The 23,576-nt window shown below is 38.6% G+C and overlaps 1 protein-coding gene across 1 annotated transcript in view; it reads left to right on the top strand.

Annotated features, from left to right (window-relative positions):
• The window catches only part of NECAB1 (N-terminal EF-hand calcium binding protein 1), a gene marked incomplete at both ends in the record, with an annotated part of 274,029 nt that overhangs the window by 247,162 nt on the left and 3,291 nt on the right, over positions 1-23,576 (top strand). Inside the window, 3 exons of the mRNA XM_082674826.1 lie at positions 15,379-15,491; positions 21,614-21,691; positions 22,987-23,078. Coding sequence (XP_082530952.1) covers positions 15,379-15,491; positions 21,614-21,691; positions 22,987-23,078 — 283 coding nt within the window. The remainder of the gene's footprint in view (positions 1-15,378; positions 15,492-21,613; positions 21,692-22,986; positions 23,079-23,576) is intronic.

Here is a 23,576-nt window from a genome sequence, read left to right as displayed (position 1 = left end):
GTTGCTTGTAGTAATCTCTCATCATCCTTTGTATTTCTGCAGTGTCAGTTGTTACTTCTCCTTTTTCATTTTTAATTCTATTGATTTGAGTCTTCTCCCTTTTTTTCTTGATAAGTCTGGCTAATGGTTTATCAATTTTGTTTATGTTCTCAAAGAACCAGCTTTTAGTTTTATTGATCTTTGCTATCATTTCCTTCATTTATTTTTCATTTATTTCTTATCTGGTCTTTATGATTTATTTCCTTCTCTTAACTTTGGGTTTTTTTTGTTCTTCTTTCTCTAATTGTTTTAGGTGCAAGGTTAGGTTGTTTATTCGAGATGTTTCCTGTTTCTTAAGGTAGGATTGTATTGCTATAAACTTCCCTCTTAGAACTGCTTTTGCTGCATCCCATAGGTTTTGGGTCATTATGTTTTCATTGTCATTTGTTTCTAGGTACTTTTTGATTTCCCCTTTGATTTCTTCAGTGATCTCTTGGTTATCAAGTAGTGTGTTATTCAGCCTCCATGTGTTTGTATTTCTTACAGTTTTTTTCCTGTAGTTGATATCTAGTCTCATAGCATTGTGGTCAGAAAAGATACTTGATATGATTTCAATTTTCTTAAATTTACCAATGCTTGATTTGTGACCCAAGATATGATCTATCCTGGAGTATGTTCCATGAGCACTTGAGAAGAATGTGTATTCTGGGTTTTTTTTTTTGGATGGAATGTCCTATAAATATCAATTAGGTCCATTTTGTTTAATGTGTCATTTAAAGCTTGTGTTTCCTTACTTATTTTCATTTTGGATGATATGCCCATTGGTGAAAGTGGGGTGTTAAAGTCCCCTACTATGATTGTGTTGCTGTCAATTTCCCTTTTTATGGCTGTTAGTATTTGCCTTATGTATTGAGGTGCTCCTATGTTGGCTGCATAACTAGTTACAATTGTTATATCTTCTTCTTGGATTGTTCCCTTGATCATTATGTAGTGTCCTTCTTTGTCTCTTGTAATGGTCTTTGTTTTAATGTGTATTTTGTCTGATATGAGCATTGCTACTCCAGTTTTCTTTTGATTTCCATTTGTACGGAATATCTTTTTCCATGCCCTCACTTTCAGTCTGTTTGTGTCCCTAGGTCTGAAGTGGGTCTCCTGTTGACAGCATATATATGGGTCTTGTTTTAGTGTCCATTCAGCCTATCTATGTCTTTTGGTTGGAGCATTTAATCCATTTAAATTTAAGAAAATTATCGATATGTATGTTCCTATTACCATTTTCTTAATTGTTTTGGGTTTATTATTGTAGGTCTTTTCCTTTTCTTGTGTTTCCTGCGTAGAGAAGTTCCTTTAGCATTTGTTCTAAAGCTGATTTGGTGGCACTGAATTCTCTTAGCTTTTGCTTGTCTGTAAAGGTTTTTTGTTTTGTTTTGTTTTTCTTTTTGCGGTATGCGAGCCTCTCACTTCTGTGGCCTCTCCCACTGCAGAACACAGGCTCTGGTAGTGCAGGCCCAGCAGCCATGGCCCACGGGCCCAGCCACTCCGCGGCATGTGGGACCCTCCCAGACCGGGACACGAACCCATGTCCCCTGTATCGGCAGGCAGACTCTCAACCACTGCACCACCACGGAAGCCCCTGCCTGTAAAGGTTTTAAGTTCTTCATCAAATCTGAATGAGATCCTTGCTGGTACAGTAATCTTGGTTGTAGATTTTTCTCTTTCCACTTTAAATATATCCTGTCACTCCCTTCTGGCTTGCAGAGTTTCTTCTGAAAGATCAGCTGTTAACCTTATGGGGATTCCCTTATGTGTTATTTGTTGTTTTTTCCATTGCTGCTTTTAATATTTTTCCTTTGTATTTAACTTTTGATAGTTTGATTAATATGTGTCTTGGCATGTTTCTCCTTGGATTTATCCTGTATGGGACTCTCTGTGCTTCCTGGACTTGGTTAACTATTTCTTTTCCCATATTAGGGAAGTTTTCAACTATAATCTCTTCAAATATTTTCTCAGTCCCTTTCTTTTTCTCTTCTTCTTCTGGGACCCCAATAATTCGAATGTTGGGGCATTTAATGTTGTCCCACAGGTCTCCGAGACTGTCCTCAATTCTTTTCCTTGTTTTTTTCTTTATTCTGCTTTGCAGTAGTTATTTCCACTATTTTTTCTTCCATGTCACTTATCCGTTCTTCTGCCGCAGTTATTCTGCTATTGATCCCTTCTAGAGAATTTTTAATTTCATTTATTGTGTTGTTCATCATTGTTTTTTTTTGGTCTTTAGTTCTTCTAGGTCCTTGGTAAATGTTTCTTGTATTTTCTCCATTCTATTTCCAAGATTTTGGATCTTATTTACTATCATTATTCTGAATTCTGTTTCAGGTAGACTGCCTATTTCCTCTTCATTTGTTAGGTCTGATGGGTTGTTGCCTTACTCCTTCATGTGCTGTGTGTTTCTCTGTCTTCTAATTTTGCTTAACTTACTGTGTTTGGGGTCTCCTTTTTGCAGGTTGCAGGTTCATAGTTCCCATTGTTTTTGTTGTCTGTCCCCAGTGGCTAAGGTTGTTTCAGTGGGTTGTGTAGGCTTCCTGGTGGAGGGGACTAGTGCCTGTGTTCTGGCGGATGAGGCTGGATCTTGTCTTTCTGGTGGGCAGGTTCATACCTGGTGGTGTGTTTTGGGGTGTCTGTGGCCTTATTATGATTTTAGGCAGCCTCTGTGCAAATGGATGTGGTTTTGTTCCTGTCTTGCTAGTTGTTTGGTCTATGTTGTCCAGCACTGTAGCTTGCTGGTCATTGAGTGGAGCTGGGTCTTGGCACTGAGATGGAGATCTCTTCTGGGAGATTTTCACTGTTTGATATTACGTGGAGCTGGGAGGTCTCTTGTGGAGCAGTGTCCTGAACTTGGCTCTCCCACCTCAGTGGCACAGCCCTGATGCCTGGCTGGAGCACCAAGAGCCTTTTCTCCACATGGCTCAGAATAAAAGTGAGGAAAGAAAGAAAGAAAGAAAGAAAGAAAGAAAGAAAGAGAGAAAGAAAGAAAGAAAGAAAGAAAGAAAGAAAGAAAGAAAGAAAGAAAGAAAGAAAGAAAGAAAGGAAGGAAGAAAGAAAGAGAGAGGGAGAGAGAGAGAGAGAGAGAAAGGAAGGAAGGAAGGAAGGAAGGAAGGAAGGAAGGAAGGAAGGAAGGAAGGAAGGAAGAAAGGAAGGAAGAAAGAAAAAGAAAGGAAGGAAGGAAGGAAGGAAGAAGAAAGAACAAGATAAAAAAATATAAAACTATTAAAATAAAAAATAATTATTAAGACAAAAAAAATTTAATTAAAAAAAAAGGGACAGACAGAACCCTAGGACAAATGGTAAAAACAAAGCTATACAGACAAAATCACACACAGAAGCATACACATACACACTCACAAAAAGAGAAAAAGGGAAAAATATATATATATCATTGCTCCCAAGGTCCACCTCCTCAATTTGGGATGATTCATTGTCTATTCAGGTATTCCACAGATGCAGGGTACATCCAGTTCCTTGTGGAGATTTAATCCACTGCTCCTGAGGCTGCTGGGAGAGATTTCCCTTTCTTTTCTGTGTTCGCACAGCTCCTGGGGTTCAGCTTTGGATTTGGACCCGCCTCTGCATGTAGGTCACCTGAGGGCGTCTGTTCTTCACTCAGACAGTACAGGGTTAAAGTAGCAGCTGATTCGGGGCCTCTGGCCTGCTCAGGCCGTGGGGGAGGGAGGGGTACGGATGCAGGGCAAGCTGCAGTGGCAGAAACCAGCATGACATTGCACCAGCCTGAGGCGCACCGTGCATACTACCAGGGAAGTTGTCCCTGGATCATGGGACCCTGGCAGTGGCAGGCTGCACAGGCTCCCAGGAGGGGAGGTGTGGATAGTGACCTGTGCTTCCACACAGGCTTCTTGGTGGCTGCAGCAGCAGGCTTAGCATCTCATGCCCATCTCTGGTGTCCGTGGTGATAGCCGCGGCTTGTGCCCGTCTCTGGAGCTCATTTAAGCATCTTTCTTAATCCCCTTTCCTCGTGCACCAGGAAATAAAGAGGCAAGAAAACGTCTCTTGCTTCTTCGGTACCTCTAGACTTTTTCCCAGACTCCCTCCCAGCTAGCTGTGGCGCACTAGCACCCTTCAGGCTGTGTTCACCCAGCCAACACCAGGCCTCTCCCTGGGATCCGACCGAATCCCAAGCCTCAGCTCCCAGTCCCCAACCGTCCCGGTGGGTGAGCAGACAAGCCTCTCATGCTGGTGAGTGCAGGTCTGCACCGATCCTCTGAGTGGGAATCTCTCCACTCTGCCCTCCACACCCCTGTTGCTTCACTTTCCACCATGGCTCTGAAGTTTCCCCGCTCTGCCACCCACAGTCTCCACCCACGAAAGGGCTTTCTAGTGGGTGGAAAACTTTCCTCCTTCACAGCTCCCTCCCACTGGTGCAGGTCCCCTCCCTCTTCTGTTGTCTTTTTTTTTTCTTTTGCCCTACCCAGGTACGTGGGCAGTTTCTTGGCTTTTAGGAGGTCTGAGGTTTTCTGCCAGCGTTCAGTAGGTGTTCTGTAGGAGTTGTTCCACATGTAGATGTATTTCTGTTGTATCTGTGGGGAGGAAGGTAATCTCTGTGTCTTACTCTTCCGCCATCTTGAAGCTCTCTCTATTATTACTACTTTTAAATTTTGTTATTTTAATAACCTTATTTGTTTTGTTATCTTAATTTTTTTCTCTCTCTATTTTTCCTGCGTTTTCTTCTGAGCTGTGTGGCTAACAGTGTCCTGATGATCTGGCCTGATTTCAGGCCTGAGTTTCTGAGCGGGGAGAGTTGAGTTCAGGACATGGGACCACCAGAGACCTCCTGGCCCCATGTGATATCAATCAGTGAGAGCTCTCCCAGAGATCTCCATCTCAACACTAAGCCCCAGCTCCACCCAACCACCAGCAAGCCCCAGTACTGGACTCCTAATGCCAAACAACTAGCAAGATAGGAAAACAACCCCACCCATTCACAGAGAGGTATCCTAAAATCGTACTAAGTTCACAGACACCCAAAACACAACAGCAGACATGGTCCTTCCACCAGAAAGACAAGATCCAGCCCCACCCACCAGAACACAGGCACCAGTGCCCTCCACCAGGAACTCTACACAAACCACTGAATCAACCTTTCCCACTGGGTCAGACACCAAAAACAGCTGGAACTACAAACCTGCAGGCTTTGAAAAGGAGACCCCCAAACACAGTAAGTTAAACAAAATGGGAAGACAGAGAAATATGCATCAGATGAAGAAGCAAGGTAAAAACCCACCAGACCAAATAAATGAGGAGGAAATAGTCAGTCTACCTGAAAAAGAATTCAGAGTAAGTATAGAGAAGAAGATCCAAAATCTTGGAAATAGAATGGAGAAAATACAAGAAACTTTTAACAAGGCCTAGAAGAACTAAAGAGCAAACAAACAATGATGAACAACAAAGTAAATGAAATTTAAAATTCTCTAGAAGGAATCAATAGCAGAATAAATAGGCAGAAGAACAGATAATGACCTGGAGGATAAAATAGTGGAAATAAATACTGCAGAGCAGAATATAGGAAAAAGAATGAAAAGAATTGCGGACAGTCTCAGAGACGTCTGGGACAACATTAAATGCACCAATATTCAAATTATAGGGTTCCCAGAGAAGAAGAGAAAAAGAAAGGGACTGAGAAAATATTTGAATAAATTATAGTTAACAACTTCCCTAACATGGGAGATGAAATAGTCAATCAATTCCAGGAAACGCAGAGAGTCCCCTATGGGATAAATTCATGGAGAAACATGCCAAGACACATCTTAATTAAACTATCAAAAATTAAATTCAAAGAAAAAATGTAAAAGCAGCAAGGGAAAAGCAACAAATAACATAAAAGGGAATCCCCATAAGGTTAACGGCTGATCTTTCAGCAAAAACTCTGCAAGCCAGAAGAGGGTGGAAGGACATATTTAAAATGATGAAAGGGAAAAATCTACAACCAAGATTACTGTAACAGCAAGGATGTCATTCACATTCAACAGAGAAATTAAAACCTTTACAGACAAGCAAAAGTTAAGAGAATTCAGCACCACCAAACCAGCTTTTCAACAAATGCTAAAGGAACTTCTCTAGACAGGAAACACAAGAGAAGGAAAAGACCTACAGAAACAAACCCAAAACAATTAAGAAATTGGTAATAGGAACATACATATAGATAATTACCTTAAATGTAAATGGATTAAATGCTCCAGCCGAAAGACATAGACTGGCTGAATGGATACAAAAACAAGACCTATATATATGCTGTCTACAAGAGACCCACTTCAAACCTAGTGGTTCATACAAACTGAAAGTGAGGAGATGGAAAAAGGTATTCCATGCAATGGAAATCAAAAGAAATCTGGAGTAGCAATTCTCATATCAGACAAAACAGACTTTAAAATAAAGACCATTACAGGAGACAAAGGACACTTCATAATATCAAGGGATCATTCCAAGCAGAAGATACAATAATTGTAAATATTTATGCACCCAACATAGGAGCGCCTCAATACATAAGGCTAATGCTAACAGCCATAAAAGGGGAAATCGACAGTAACACAATCATAGTAGGAGACTTTAACACCCCACTTTCACCAATGCAAAGACCATCCAAAATGAAAATAAATAAGGAAACACAAGCTTTAAATGAAACATTAAAAACGATGGAGTTAATTGATATTTATAGGACATTCCATCCAAAAACAACATAATACACTTTTTTCTCAGTAGCTCATGGATCATTCTTTAGGACAGATCATATCTTGGGTCACAAATCAAGCCTTGGTAAATTTAAGAAAACTGAAATCGTATCAAGTACCTTTTCTGACCACAACGCTATGAGACTAGATATCAATTATAGGGAAAAAAAACTGTAAAAAGTATGAAAACATGGAGGTTAAACAATATGCTACTAAATAACCAAGAGATCTCTGAAGAAATCAGAAAGGAAATCAAAAAACATCTAGAAACAAATCACAATGGAAACACAATGACCCAAAACCTATTGGATGCAACAAGAGGGAAGTTTATAGCAATACAATCCTACCTCAAGAAACAAGAAAAATCTCAAATAAAAAACATAACCTTACACCTAAAGCAATTAGAGAAAGAAGCACACACACACACAAAAAAAACCCCAAAGTTATCAGAAGGAAAGTAATCATAAAATCAGATCAGAAATAAATGAAAAAGAAATGAAGAAAACAATAGCAAAGATCAATAAAACTAAAATCTTGTTCTTTGAGAAGAAAAACTAAATTGATAAACCATTAGCCAGGCTCATTAAGAAAAAAAAGAGAGAAGAATAAAATTAACAGAATTAGAAATGAAAAAGGAGAAGTAACAACTGACACTGCAGAAATACAAAGGATCATGAGAGATTACTACAGGCGACTATATGGCAATAAAATGGACAACCTGGAAGAAATAGACAAATTCTTAGAAAAGCACAACCTTCCGTGACTGAACCAGGAAGAATTAGAAAATATAAACAGACCAATCACAAGCACTGAAATTGAAACTGTGATTAAAAAATCTTCCAACAAACAAAAGCCCAGGACCAGATGGCTTCACAGGCGAATTCTATCAAACATTTAGAGAAGAGCTAACACTGATCCTTCACAAACTCTTCCAAAATATAGCAAAGGGAGGAACACTCCCAAACTCATTCTATGAGGCCACCATCACCCTGATACCAAAACCAGACAAAGATATCATACAAGACAAACTACAGGTCAATATCACTGATGAACATAGATGCAAAAATCCTCAACAAAATACTAGTAAACAGAATCCAACAGCACACTAAAAGATCATACACCCTGATCAAGTGGGGTTTATCCCAGGAATGCAGGGATTCTTCAATATACACAAATCTATCAATGTGATACACCATATTAACAAATTTAAGAATAAAAACAATATGATAATCTCAATAAATGCAGAAAAACTATCAACAAATTCAACACTGATTTATGATAAAAACCCTCCATAAAGTGGGCATAGAGGGAACTTAACATAATGAAGGCCATATATGACAAACCCACAGCCAACATCATTCTCAATGGTGAAAAACTGAAACCATTTCCACTAAGATCAGGAACAAGCCAAGGTAGCCCACTCTCATAGCTATTATGCAACATAGTTTTGGAAGTTTTAGTCACAGCAATCAGAGACAAAAAGAAATAAAAGGAATCCAAATTGGAAAAGAAGAAGTAAAACTGTTACTGCAGATGACATGATACTATACATAGAGAATCCCAAAGATGCTAGCAGAAAGCTACTAGAGCTAAACAATGAATTTGGTAAAGTAGCAGGATACAAAATTAATGCACAGAAATCTCTTGCTTTCCTATACACTAATGATGAAAAATCTGAAAGAGAAATTAAGGAAAGACTCCCATTTACCATTGCAACAAAAAGAACAAAATACCTAGGAATAAACCTACCTGAGGAGGCAGAAGACCTGTATGCAGAAAACTTACAGTTTATAGACACTGATGAAAGAAATTAAAGATGATACAAACAGATGGAGAGATATACCATGTTCTTGGATTGGAAGAATCAACATTGTGAAAGTGACTATACTACCCAAAGCAGTCTACAGATTCAGTGCAATCCCTATCAAAATACCAATGGCATTTTTCAAAGAACTAGAAAAAAAATTTCACAATTTGTATGGAAACACAAAAGACCCCAAGTACCCAAAGCAATCTTGAGAAAAAGAAACAGAGCTGGAGGAATCAGGCTCCCTGACTTCAGACTATACTGCAAATCTCCAGTAATCAAGACAGTATGGTAGTGGCACAAAAACAGAAATATAGATCAATGGAACATGATAGAAAGTCCAAAGATAAACTCATGCACATATGGTCACCTTATCTTTGATAAAGGAGGCAAGAATATACAATGGAGAAAGATAGCCTCTTCAATAAGTGGCGCTGGGAAAACTGGAGAGCTACATGTTAAAGAATACAATTAGAACACTTCCTAACACCAGACACAAAAATAAACTCAAAATGGATTAAAGACCTAAATGTAAGACCAGACACTATAAAACTCTTAGAGGAGAACATCAGCAGAACACTCTGTGACATAAATCACAGCAACATCCTTTTTGACCCACCTCCTAGAGAAATGGAAATAAAAACAAAAATAAGCAAATGGGACCTAATGAAACTTAAAAGCCCAGCAAAGGAAACCATAAACAAGATGAAAAGACAACCCTCAGAATGGGAGAAGATATTTGCAAATGAAAAAACTGACAAAGGATTAATCTCCAAATATACAATCAGTTCCTGCAGCTCAGTATCAAAAAAACAAATAATCCAATTCAAAAATGGGCAGAAGACCTAAATAGACATTTCTCCAAAGAAGACATACTGATTGCCAACAAACAAATGAAAGGATGCTCAACATCACTAATCATTAGGGAATCCAAATCAAAACTACAGTGAGGGGTCTTCCCTGGTGGTGCAGTGGTTGAGTTCGCCTGCCGAAGCAGGGGACACGGGTTCATGCCCCGGTCTGGGAAGATCCCACATTCCGTGGAGTGGCTAGGCCCGTGAGCCATGGCCGCTAAGCCTGCGCGTCCGGAGCCTGTGCACCGCAACGGGAGAGGCCATAACAGTGAGAGGCCCACGTACTGCAAAAAAAAAAAAAAAAAACAAAACACCACAGTGAAGTATCACCCAACACTGGTCAGAATGGCCATCATAAAACATCTACAAACAATAAATTCTGCAGAGGGTGTGGAGAAAAGGGAACCCTCTCTCACTGTTGGTGGGGTAATGTAAATTGATACAGCCACTATGGAATACAGTATGGAGGTTCCTTCAAAAACTAAAAGTAGAACTACCATATGACCCAGCAATCCCACTACTGGGCATATACCCTGAGAAAACCATAATTCAAAGAGAGTCATGTATCAGAATGTTCACTGCAGGACTATTTGCAATAACCAGGACATGGAAGCAACCTAAGTGTTCATTGACAGATGTGGCACATATATACAATGGCATATTACTCAGCCATAAAAAGAAACGAAATTGAGTTATTAGTACTGAGGTGGACGGACCTAGAGTCTGTCATACAGAGTGAAGTAAGTCAGAAAGAGAAAAAAAATATGCTAACACATATATATGGAATCTGAAAAAAAAAAAAAAGTTCTGATGAACCCAGGGGCAGGACTTGAATAAAGATGTAGACATAGAGGGTGGACTTGAGGACATGGTGAAGGGGAATGGGAAGCTGGAACGAAGTGAGAGAGTAGCATTGACATATATACACTACCAAATGTAAAATAGATAGCTAGAGGGAAGTAGCTGCATTGCATAGGGAGATCAGCACATTGCTTTGTGACCACCTAGAGAGGTGGGATAGGGATGGTAGGAGTGAGACGCAAGAGGGAAGTGTTATGGGGATATAAGGTTATGTATAGCTGATTCGCTCTTTTATACAGCAGAAACTAACACAACATTGTGAAGCAATTATACTCCAGTAAAGATGTTAACAAAAAAGTCAATATAATTTTAAACAAAGTTTTATCACTTTCTGATGCTTTTCAAAAACTGTTAACTTTTCTTGAGCACATTATTTTTGTATATATACACTAGAATCCCTTTTCATACAATAGGAGTTTACAAATCTAATATCTTTTTTTTCCTTCTGTATCCTCATTAAACCTATGAATAATATTTTGTGAGTAAATTAATTCTGCCATGCACTTTAATGTGTTTTGTGGACTATTGCCAACTAATATGTCTGAGACTTTCAAAACATAGTCTTGCTTTGCAGTAGCTGTTAAGAGACTCCAACAAGAACACACAAGGAAGGCTCTGATGTTTCTGAAGAATGCTTGGAACACAGTTGTAAATGTAGTAAATAGAGACAGAATAACATAAAACAAATTGGTTGTGTTTAAAACATTTCTTTGTCTCCAGTTATTTAAAAAGCTGATATTTCTTGAAATAAAAAGATCCAAGAAATCAGAGGTACACTCAACTGTAATGTAACGTCACTGGCAAATACTATTCAGTAAACCTGGATTAACCTTTCATAATTAGCACTTCTCAGCCCAAGAAATCCCTAATATTCCACCCTAATTCCATTGTAACAAAATCCCTCTAAGGTAAGTCATAAAAGCAACACTAACCCCTTCTAAAGCAGAGAAACAAAAATGTAGCACTATTTTCTACCGTGAAAGAAAGTTCTGGGCTGGCCATTTACATTATAGGATCTCAGATTTCAGTAAGGATTAAAGGCTGTATATTTTAAACAAGAGACATATAGAAATATCATGAAGATATTAGGACCCCTTCCCTACTTCTCCCATACTCCATATACCACATCTTAACCTAGCCAGCATAGAAAAATATAAGGATTTTCTTTGGACCTCAGAAAGTCTACCTTAAATTACCCAAGATTCAAAAAGCTCCACTTGTCACAGTAGTCATAAAATGCAGGCAGATTATCTGGGCCCCTTTATAAGTTTATTTCTTTGTGTACATATCTGAGGAAAAGTGGGGAAAGAAGTGCCTTGTTTGGATTGCAAAGTAAATTTAATTTTTCCAAATCATATTCACATCCATGTATATATAAGTAAATGAACCATTTAGCTATTGCTATATAGCAAACCACCCAAAAGTGAATGGCTTAAACCACAGTTCTGCATGTAGGCAATTTAGGGCGAGATCATCTTGGTGGTCTCAGCTGGCTCCCTTTTGGCGTCTGTAATCAGCTGCATGCCAGCTTTACTGATCTTAGCTGGGCTTTCTCATATGTCTAGGTCCTCAGCTAGGATGAATCCACTGACTCAGCTTTGTTCTATGTGGTTTTAATCCTCCAGCATAGGGGTTGGCAAAACTACAGCTCACTGCCTGTCTTTATATATAAGGTTTCACTGGAATAGAGCCATACCCATTTGTTTATTTATTGCCTATGTTTGCTTTCACAATAAAACAGGGGAGTTGAGTAGTTGTGACAGGAACCATATGGCCTTCAAAGGCTAAAACCTTTACTATCTGGCCCTTTACATAAAATGTTTGCTTGGGGCTTCCCTGGTGGCACAGTGGTTGAGAGTCCGCCTGCCGATGCAGGGGACACGGGTTCGTGCCCCGTTCCGGAAGGATCCCACATGCCGCGGAGCCGCTGAGCCTGCGCATCCGGAGCCTGTGCTCCGCAACGGGAGAGGCCACAACAGTGAGAGGCCCACGTACCGCAAAAAAAAAAAAAAAAAAAAAAAAAAAGTTTGCTGACCCCTGCTCTAGCAGGGCTCATTTACATGGCAATGTCAGGGATCCAAGCAAAAGAGTGGAAACTCACAAGGTCTCTTGGGGCCTAAATTTGAAACCACCACAGCGTCACTTCTGCCATGTTCTGTTGGCCAAAGCAAGTTAGAAGTCCAGCCCAGATCCAAGAAAAGGGGAAATAGAATCCATGTCTAGATGGAGAAGTAAAAAGTCACATTTCAAAGGGCATGGGTTCAGGGAGCAGTGAAGGACTCTGGTCATATTTACAACCTGCCTCACTAGATCACATAACAATTGCCTTCAGACTAAAAGAATTGTGATGGAATAGGTGGATATATTTATAATATTTCATCAGGAAAGCCCATAAGAATCATGTGAGTCACTGTTCATCAAATACCTGACCTGTAGATTTTTGTCAAAAGGATGTATCCATAATTATTTTGGTAGAGATTATCTTCAGCACAAAGTGAGAGAGTGGCATGGACATATATACACTACCAAACGTAAAATAGATAGCTAGTGGGAAGCAGCCACATAGCACATGGAGATCAGCTCGGTGCTCTGTGACCACCTAGAGGGGTGGGATAGGGAGGGTGGGAGGGAGGGAGACGTAAGAGGGAAGAGATATGGGAACATATGTATAACTGATTCACTTTGTTATAAAGCAGAAACTAACACACCACTGTAAAGCAATTATACTCCAATAAAGATGTTACAGAAAACAAAAACAAACAAACAAACAAAAACCTAGGCCCTGGGAGAGTCAGATAGGAGGCTGATTGTTCATTATACAACCTTAGGAGATAGTTATTGACTTTGATTCCTGATCCTGAAGGGAAATAAGATAAAGCTCAATTAAAATTACTGAACTCATTTAGGTGACTAGGTTATGAAAACAAATAGACCCAAGATGTAGGATGATTCCAATGCAATAAAAGTTTTCCTAGTAAATAGTCCACACAATGATTCAGGGACACAGACTTCTCTCACCTATGGGCCTGCCAGTCCTAAGGCAGGTCTTCATCTTACTAGCAGAAAAGAAAAAGAGAAGGTGGAGGAGGCTCACATCTTTCCTGAAAGTCTTGGCTCAAAAGTAGTACACAGCACTTCTGCTCATATTCTGTTGGTGAGAACTCATCAGTTGGCTACACCTAACTGCAAGGGATAATGGAATTTGTAAGTCTAACTCTATATCTAGAAAGAAGAAAGAAATGGATTTTGATGAACAGTTTGGAGTCTGTGCCATAGTCTACCTTCTGGTCATCAGATGTTCATTTGCATCTTTCTTTTCACATTTATAGAACACATTACCTTCACAAGGGAGACCGCCCAAAGTCTCCTCCAGTTACTGCTTCTAGCTCAAATCCAGGATCCCTGGATGATGTTTAGTCTTATCTGTAAGGTCAGGATGTAGCCATTTAAGGTCTGAAATGCCCAACCCCTGCACACACACAGATAAAATATACAATGATAAAACTAGGCCAGGATAAATGCCATAAAACTGCCGCTCAGAAAACAGATGAATAGGAAATACACAACATTCACAGGTTAGTTGCAACGATGAGTTCATGCTGGGAAGGTATTTTAATGAAGGAAGTTCCACTATTAGACACCAGATCTCCATTCTGAGAGGAACCCTGTTTTCTGTTCTTCTTTAAGAGTTTCTTCTTGGTCCATTACCATCCATGACCACACCTGAGTCAGCCTATTGTGGAACATTACCTTTCTTGGGGGTTATGCAGTATTCACAGCGTGCTTCCAGCTCATATGAGTTTGGGGGCCCAAATATTATTTTAAGCCTTAAATAGTCAAAGGATTTTAACACAAGGATCAAAATTTATTTGGCAATACAGTTGGTCAAAATTTTAGTAGAATTCTGATCAATTTACATACAATAAGTTTCATGGGCCATACCTAAAATTACTTCTTAGACACAGTGTTCAAGACTTGTTTATTTCTTTGCTAAAACCTATGAAGACAAGAATTCTATCTTAATCCATCACTGTATACTAGAATCCAGCATTTACTAATTCCCTGTAGGAACACAAAGTAGGAACATTTGTTCAATATAAAACGTGCCTAACATAATACCTACAATATAATTAGTGTTCATCCAATGGTAGCTGTTAACATTAAGAGAGAAGCTCATTGGAATTGGAGATAGCAAACCAGGGGCTTAATTCTAGCTCTACTTCTACATAGCTGGGTAAGATCATGCAAGTTAGTTTCCTCATATTCTAAATCTTTCTCACATTATTGTTGTTGCTTTGCACTTTTATAATTCACCTCCAATCCTTGTTTTTTTTGCACTTTTATGATTCACTACCAACAATTGATGAGGAAAGGACTAATCTTGAGATCAAAATACCATGAGAAGCCCATAAGCATAGCTTTAGGAAAGTATTCAAACTACAGGTGCTATAAGGGTAATAGGATTTGTTACAAGAATCAGTTGTCATCCAACCCAGCATGATCCATTAAACACAGGCTTCATCTAATGCCATGAGATTTGAGTGGGGCCTATTATAGGTGGTTAATTGTTTGAGAACCCTGTGATGGTTTATGTAGCTTTGGAAATGCGTCAGTGAACACATATTTTTTGAAATTTGGTTGTTTGTAATGAAATTCATAATATGTCTAATATCACAAAATAGCCAAGGAGAAGCTGAAGCTGTGCACTGTGTACAATAAAACTTCTCTTTAAAATTTGGTAAGTGACTTTAGGTCAGTGATTCCAACCCTGGCTGCACATTAAAGTCATTTGGAGGGGTTTTTATGAATACCAGTGCGTGAACCTCACTCCAGAGATTCTGATATAAATGTAATTTTAAAACCTCCCCAGTGATTCTGATGGAGAACCACTGCTTTTAAAAGGGAAATATGTCATCATGAAGGACACCTTTTTTAGTGCCTGTTACTAGAGGCAAGAAAATATCCTGCCTATACTACAGCTTTTATACAGTGTTATTACTTGGACTAGTCATGGGCTTTTTAGTCATTTTTAGATGAAAAATTGTTTGTTTTGTGAGGAGGGATGGGATGAGCAGTAGGTGGTTGGTTTAGGGAGGCTCCATGATAGTCAACAAAGTAACACTTGCCCCTTCCTCTGCAGCACATCATGCTTGTGCAGCGTCAGATGTCTGTGAGAGTAGAGGACTTGGAAGAATTCCAACTCGCTCTGAAACACTATGTGGAGAGCGCTTCCTCCCAAAGTGGTTGCTTGCGGTAAGTGCTCCTGTGCATGTGTCTTAGATGAAGGTGGGGTCTGGAGGACTGGTATTTGAGAATCTTCATCTAAAGTTATGCTGGTCATTCTAGCCCTCGGGGTGATACATTTTGCAGAGTTAAACAGGCTGTTTTCTCTTTTATCCTTGGACTCTGTGTGGATTTGAGCATTAGGAGCACCAAGGGAAGTCAAATAGACTGAAATTCCTCCTTTTGCATCCAGGCAGACTCACACTCTGATTTAAATCATCTCTGGTATATGAGGCCTCAACTCTAGTGCATCTAGCTCTGATTGCTACCTTGAGAGTGCGCCCTATGGCCTAATAACCACCATTTCAGCCATTCATTATGAAATTGCACCATCTCTGAAGTCTTGATGGCAGGACTTTGTCATTTAAAAAAAAAAAAAAAAGTTATTTCCATGGCCACTCCAGCTCAGGCTTCTGTTATCTCAGGCTACTAAAATATACTACCTATACCTCATCTTCAGTTTCTCTACTCCAAGTAGTCCGAGAAACAACTACTACAATTATAATTTCCCGGAAACAATTATCATAGAATTCTCTTATTCAGAAACCTGCAATAACTATCTAATGAGTAGCTTATCAAATGCCAGAAGTTTATCCTGACCCTACAATTATACTACCAACAGACCCCAGAGATCCATAGCACTGCTACCATTTGTTCTCCCTCACCTGAACACTATGCCTCAACAGTGCCCAGCTGCATATTGCCTTTCCAGCATAATCTATTGTCTTACCGCTGTGCCTTCGATCTGGCCACTCTCCTTCCCAGAAGTGTGCACCCAGCTTCAGGTCTCTGCCAGACCATGCTCTACCTTATGCCAAAGATCAAACTCACCTGCTCCTGGAAAACTGCCACAACCAAATCCACCCCTACCTTAGGAGCTTGTTTAAATTGTATTTCACAATACTCTTAGAACATTGGGAAAGCTTTTTAGCACATGTATGCATGCATGTATGTGCACATAGAAACACATACTTTATGTCTCTTTGGTGTTCCTCCCAGTAATTACTAGTTATATTTTATTCACACTCTGGCAGAATACTTCTGCAGCTAAGAAGTCTGGCTCTGGAATTAAACATGGGTTGTATTAACTTTGTGGGTTTGGGAAAGAGAAAAACAAATACCGTATGCTAACACATATATATGGAATCTAAAAAAAAAAAAAAAGGTTCTGAAGAACGTAGGGGCAGGACAGGAATAAAGATGCAGATGTAGAGAATAGACTTGACACAGGGAAGGGGAAGGGGAAGTTGCGATGAAGTGAGAGAGTAGCATTGACATATATACACTACCAAATGTAAAATAGATAGCTAGTGGGATGCAGCCTCATAGCACAGGGAGATCAGCTCGGTGCTTGTGACCACCAGAGGGATGGGATAGGGAGGGTGGGAGGGAGATGCAAGAGGGAGGGGATATGGGGGTATTATGTATACATATAGCTGATTCACTTTGTTATATAGCAGCAACTAACACAACATTGTAAAGCAATTTTACTCCAACGAAGATGTTAAAAAAAAAATTACTGAAAAACCCAAGCAGAGCAATTGTGTGACCCATGTATAACACACACACACACACACACACACACACACACACACACACATTTTTTGATTACTCTTTTTGCATATTTTGTAATCATGAAGGCTTATTTAATCCCTGTGTTTGGCACGGGGAGGTACCAACTGAATATATATGATGCACACAGTGTATTCTCAAAACCATGCATGACTTCGGAAAGTTGAGAATAGTTTCTGCTTCCAAGGATCTAGGAAACCAGTTGGGAAAATAGGATACTCATTCACGAACAATTAAAGCCATGTTCTTGGCCTTAATTTCACAGCTGTTAAGTAGAATAAAATGATTTGTGAAGTCACTCTCAGCTACCAAATTCTAGAATTTGTATGTATTCTGAACTCCATGTCAAGGATGTAGGGAAGATGAATGTGGAACTGCATTGTAAGAATCAACCCTGGGAGTTGTACTATGGCCAAAGAAACATCCTTAAGAACTCATGGTACCCTGTGGCACATTGAACAATTAATTTATCAGCATTTTTATATAGACAAAATAAATGGGTGGCTGTAGTGTGGTGGAGAATTGTAGGAACTATCCCTCCTGTGTGCCCCTTACTCCAGTGATTAGGCTCTGTGAGTTAAGGTAGGCCACCTGGGGAACAGAGGAAGCCAAGATGAAGTGTGTCCTGTTCCTGATGAGCCAAGCTACCTTAGGTAAGATGTTTAACCCCAACCGTTCCTGAGCTACATCATTTTTCCCCATTTCACTGACATTTTCCAGCTCCTGGAATGTTCAAAGTGTCCTGGAGCTCAGGGCTGAAGCTCTAAGTGACCTTATCCAGAGACAGCTTAGCCAAAGAACTCTTGCTTTAGCCAGTGAGTTTTTAAGTGCCACAGGAAGTATGAATACATTGAGGAGGAAGACTGAGGGTGTTTAAGTTAGTACAGTCACAAAACAAAAGCTCAGAGTTACATCATGTAATTTTAAGTTTGCAAATAATTGAAAGCTAATCATTCAAGCCCTAAGCCCTTTTAACAGAAATATTGCTGACTGAAGTTTCTAAAAATTTTATCATTAACCTTTTCTTGCTGTCTCAGTGTCATCACTGCATATGTATTGTTATCTGTATTGTACAGTCTCAAATATCAATGTCCTTAAATGTCATTGCTGTGTATTGGTCAGTTTTGCCCTTAATTGAAAGCACCCAGTCTGTAGAACAATTTTGATTAGCATTTTCACCCATAGTCCTTTGAGACACAATCTGAACTGGTCTTTCAACTCTTCCATCTGGCTCTTGACCAGATGGCCTACAGTCAGGAAGAAGGAGAAAGGAGCAACACCAACAAGCCATCCTCTCATGTCTGAACCTAAGGACAGAAAGTTTCCCAGAAGTCCTTGCTTCTCAGCAGACTTCCCTTGGCATCTCATCGGCCCAACTCAAGTCACATGGCTATTCCTGGTTACAGGGGAGGTTAGAAAACAAATATTTAGCAGAAAGGAGATTGTGATGACTGTCTCAGCCCAGCACTGATTGGTACATTGGATATATTGCAAAATGAACAATGGCAGGGTTCGGTTAGACAGAGGGGAATAACAGTTGGGGAGGCAACAGACAGTATCTACCATATGATTCCCAGAGTGACTGTGAAGGTAAAATGACTTAATCCATGGGAAATGCTTAAACCAGGGCCTGGAACAGAGCAATACATGTTAGCAACCATCGCCATTGTTATTAGTATGTATAATAATGTAATAATTGTTATCATCATTATTATTGGCTTGCTGCTCCTCATTGTTTTCAAAGATTTGTCTTTTTCCCTCAGTTTCTTTTCTGTTCCTTTTAATTCTGTCATGTTTCTCAACTTTGATACCATTAAGGCTTAGCTTTCACTCACCTAAGTAAAGTGCTACTTTGTTTTTCACTATTGAGCTAACAGCTAACACACACACACACACACATATACACACATACAATATACCAATCACTGGGCAAAACATTCTACATATAATGCTTTATTTAGTACTCAGTACTACTATTACCACCATTTAACAGGTGAGGAAACAGGTTAAGTAATGGGCCCAAGGTGACAAAGCTCTAATACATGGTGGATGAAGGTAAGCCTGTGTGGCTATACTTCAAACCACTACCTTATCACACTGTGTTATCTTCTTCAGTCCTTCAAAACTTGAGCATCAGGCTAAAATTTCGTGAATTTCTTGTGGCTAGTCTGGAAAATGGCAGGTTCAGATAGCAGGATAAGTGATTTTTATATGTAATAAGTAATACAAATGAATTAGTTTGTAGGAGGCAGTTCATAGTCATGGATTGAAATTTGACCATTACATTGTCAGATTACATTTGGGGATTACAGATCCTTTTAGACTATGATGAGAACTATGGATTCTCTTCCCAGGAAAAAGTAGATATGCACAATAATTTTCAGCTCATTTCTGGGATTTCAAGGAACCCCCCCAAAAGCCCATCTATAAACTCCTGGGGTTAGAAAATCTCCAGTTTCACTTTCTGTTCAATTCCTTTGATTATGTTATAAACCTTTCCCGAGAAAATCTGAAATTGAACTAAGAACAATACTTGCTACATCATATCTTAACTGAAGCAAGCTTGATCAATAGCTCTGTGAAAAACACCAAACTACAAGCCAAATAAGTATTACAATTTCTGTGTAGTTACCACCATCTGCTGGCCACACTTAGGTAAATCCTAAATTTACACTGAGCTTGGCTATTTTACCGTATGTTTGCTCTTAAATCAATATTCTATTCTCCCAATTTTTCCCAATCTCTCAATTTATTGGGATTGAGATATACACACTACTATATATAAAATAGATAATAAGGATCTACTGTGTAGCACAGGGAAGTCTACTCAATACTCTGAAATGACCTATATGGGAAAAGAATCATAAGAGTGGATATATGTCTATGTATAACTGATTCACTTTGCTGTAAACCCAAAACTAACACAACATTGTAAATCAACTATACGCCAATAAAAATTATTTTAAAAAATTTAAAAAAGAGTAGTTTATACAAACTACTATGTATAAAATAGATAAGCAACAAGGATGTATTGTATACCACAGGGAATTATAACCATTAACTTGTAATAACATTTAATGGAGTATAATCTGCAAAACTACTGAATCATTATGCTGTATACCTGAAATATAATGTAAATCAACTATACTTCCATTTAAAAAAGCACCACACCGGGCTTCCCTGGTGGTGCAGTGGTTGAGAGTCCGCCTGCCAATGCAGGGGACACGGGTTCGTGCCCCGGTCCGGGAAGATCCCACATGCCGCAGAGTGGCTGGGCCCGTGAGCCATGGCCGCTGAGCGTGAGCGTCCGGAGTCTGTGCTCCGCAACGGGAGAGGCCAAAACAGTGAGAGGCCCGCGTACCACAAAAAAAAAAAAAAAAAAAAAAAAAGCACCCCATCTGATTTGTTTTTTTAAATCCTTATTGTTTTTCTAACCTCTGATTTTGATTTATAATCTGAATATACTGTGAAACGTTAGGCTGAACAAGCTGGACTTGTGGAATTAATTTTTTAAAGGAATCTTTATATTTGTATCCTACTCTCCCTTAAATTTATGAATCTATCCCCTCTCCCTTTCTTTCTACCTTAATTTGGATCTTCATCATCTCTCACCTAAGCTAGTTTCACTACCTCTCTAACTTTTCTTCCTGCTTTGAACTGTTCTCCATAGGTTACCTCACACGGCCATCAGAAGGATCTTTTAAAACCCAGCTTCAACAATGAGACTCTCCCTGCTTTAAACCCTTTTGTGTCTCCTCATTGCTACCGGATTAAATCCAGTCTTCACCTCAACTTGTCTTTTCACCCACCTCCTCTCTCTTCACTACTCCAAAACATATTATATAGGCTATTAGCCACTCTCAGGCTAGTCCAGAAGGTTGGAAGGAACAAATTTGTCTTCCCTAAATTGGAAAAGCAATTACAAAAAAAACTACAATTATGGCCAGAATATGGACTCAAACTTGATCTGGACAGCGAGAAAGTTGAGAGGTGTGAGTGTGTAAAAGAGAAAGGAGGAGGACCAACACTGGGCACTGGCAAAGTTGGAGTTAGTTGTGTAGCAGTGTGGTCCAGGTGACTTAGCTTACAGCAGGACCCCAAACAAAAACTGTCAATCCAGAGATAGAGGTAAGGGCAAGAGCTTTGGAGGCTGATTGGACTGATCCAAAGAGCAACAGCTGAGGGCAAGGAAGGTGGCATGCACTCACATTCTTCTGAACCCTGGCAAAACAGAACTCACAAAATCTTTTTGAATAGATATATGAAGGAAATTTTACAAAGTTATATTTGTGATTTCTGAAATATACTGAGACAGTATTCATGATGCCAAACCAGAAAACTAAAAACGTATATTAAACAAACAGACATGTTAATCAATTATTGACAAAACTTCAATTTTCATGCAGGAACCATAGTTGTTTCTTATACAAATGGATAAGATTAGAGGTGATTAGAAATATTAGTTTATTTCTTGTATTTAATTTCCTGTGGCTAATTACACCTTTCCTTTTCCATTTCAGTATTTCTATACAGAAGCTTTCAAATGAATCTCACTACTCGATTTACGAGTTCTGGGAGAACAGTAGTGTGTGGAATAGGTAAGTTATGAGCAGGCCTTATTTTTTTTATTTTTTTGCCAGGGAGGTGGCAATATACATGATATAATTTTAGAACCTGTAGAAAAAACTCCATTCCCTTTACCTCACCTTAAAACCTGTCTTATTTGCTCATTTTCCTAAATCTCACTCTTTTTATGGATTTGAAATCACTTTCCTTTTGAAGCACAAAAACTTTTGATTATGATCACACTTTAAGAATTACCATTTTACTGATGCTTTCAGGTAAACAGATTTAGATGTGGGTCATGGGTGTCTAAGGTGTGCAGGGGTGGGAGACAAAGGATGCAGAAAAAGATGAAAATAATTTTACTTCCTAATTTTTCTTAAGCTCTGTGGTTCTTATTTTGCAATATAGCTATATATAATGGTTAAGATCATCATAGCTTAACAGCTTTTTGAAATGTCTTTACTTACTGCAAACAAAAGGGAAATTCAAGACATTGTTTGGAAAAGATTAAAAGCAAGTCAACTTCTCTTGTAATCATTCAGTTTTGTATATAATTATATTTGTTAACTATTCCTCGATAAAGTTAAAAGATAAATCAAGTTCTTTGAAATTAAAATAATTATTAATAAGTAACAAATATATAATTAGAAAAATGAGATGAAGGAAATTTTGCTATTCTGAGATTATATAAATAGTTCTAGTTGGCTTTAAATGGCACAGAGAATATAGCTCTCCAATAAGTCCATATTTTGGGGTGTTAAATGATGGTAATGAAACAAATACCTGGAAATTTATTTGATACATATTTCACCTAAAATTTTTATTTTTGTGGCTATTTTAAACACTGTGCTATAATGCATAATGACATCAACAGAATTTCAGGCACAAAAGTGAGCTTTAAAGGCAACTTATTCAACTCTGTAGTTCCAGGCCTATACTTTTAGATGATTTTTCTTTCTTTTTATCCTCTAGAGATGGAAAATCTATAGTCCTTCTTCTTAGCTATCCTATTTTTTAAACATCCTGATGCCCAAGATAGTCTTCCTTCTGTTTAAACTTCTTGCTGCAATTACAGTTATCTCCTTTTGTTTTATCTTCTCTAGAGAATTAGTGCTCTCCTGTTTTAAAAAAAAATTCTGGTGATACTTGTTAAATTACTCCTTAGTCTTTTTTTAAGGGTAAATAACCAAGAAAAGAAGTCCGTATTCAGGCACTTAATCTAAATCATCCGAAACCTTGCCACCTTGAGTGAATTTGAACTGTGCTACATTCTACTCAGGAAGATTGTAATAAATTGCACAGCCATAACCTATAATTATTTATACAGCCACCGTCAGATGAATTATAGCAAGACCTTCCAAAGAAGTAATGTGGATTTCTTGGAAACTCCGGAACTCACATCTACTATGCTAGTTCCTGGTAATTATCCTGGGTTCACAATTCTTCTATGTGCTTTTGTATTGCCTTTCTCTGTTTAAAAGACAGTATGTTCTAGCCCTTTCCCCTTCATCAACTGTACTCTATTTTTTTATCTATCTTAAAATTGGAGAGTGGGGGTAGGAAATAAGAGATCTATATATTTTTTCTATTGCCTTTAGTCCTTAGTTGACCCTATTTGTATTCCTGGCTGTATTAAACCTAATATTAGTCATTTGCTGGTCACCTTTTAACAATTTGAAGTACAAATCATGACATTTCAAAAAATTATTCAAATGCTTTACTATATTATAGTGTATTGAATAAATTTGAAATAGGTGACCATAGATTGGAGATTAGAATTATGTTAGAAGTATCTTTATTATAATAATTGTTAAAATATTTTTTGTAATTGGAGAAAAAGGAGAAGGGAAAGAGAAATTTGAAATGAACTTGCCTGAGAAGTCTGGCCTAGCCAAACCTTATTTAAGATAATTGAGA

Source organism: Grampus griseus (assembly GCF_964374135.1).
Source record: "Grampus griseus genome assembly, chromosome: 17".
Classification (NCBI taxonomy): Eukaryota; Metazoa; Chordata; class Mammalia; order Artiodactyla; family Delphinidae; genus Grampus; species Grampus griseus.
This window is presented reverse-complemented; position numbering and strand designations above follow the sequence as displayed.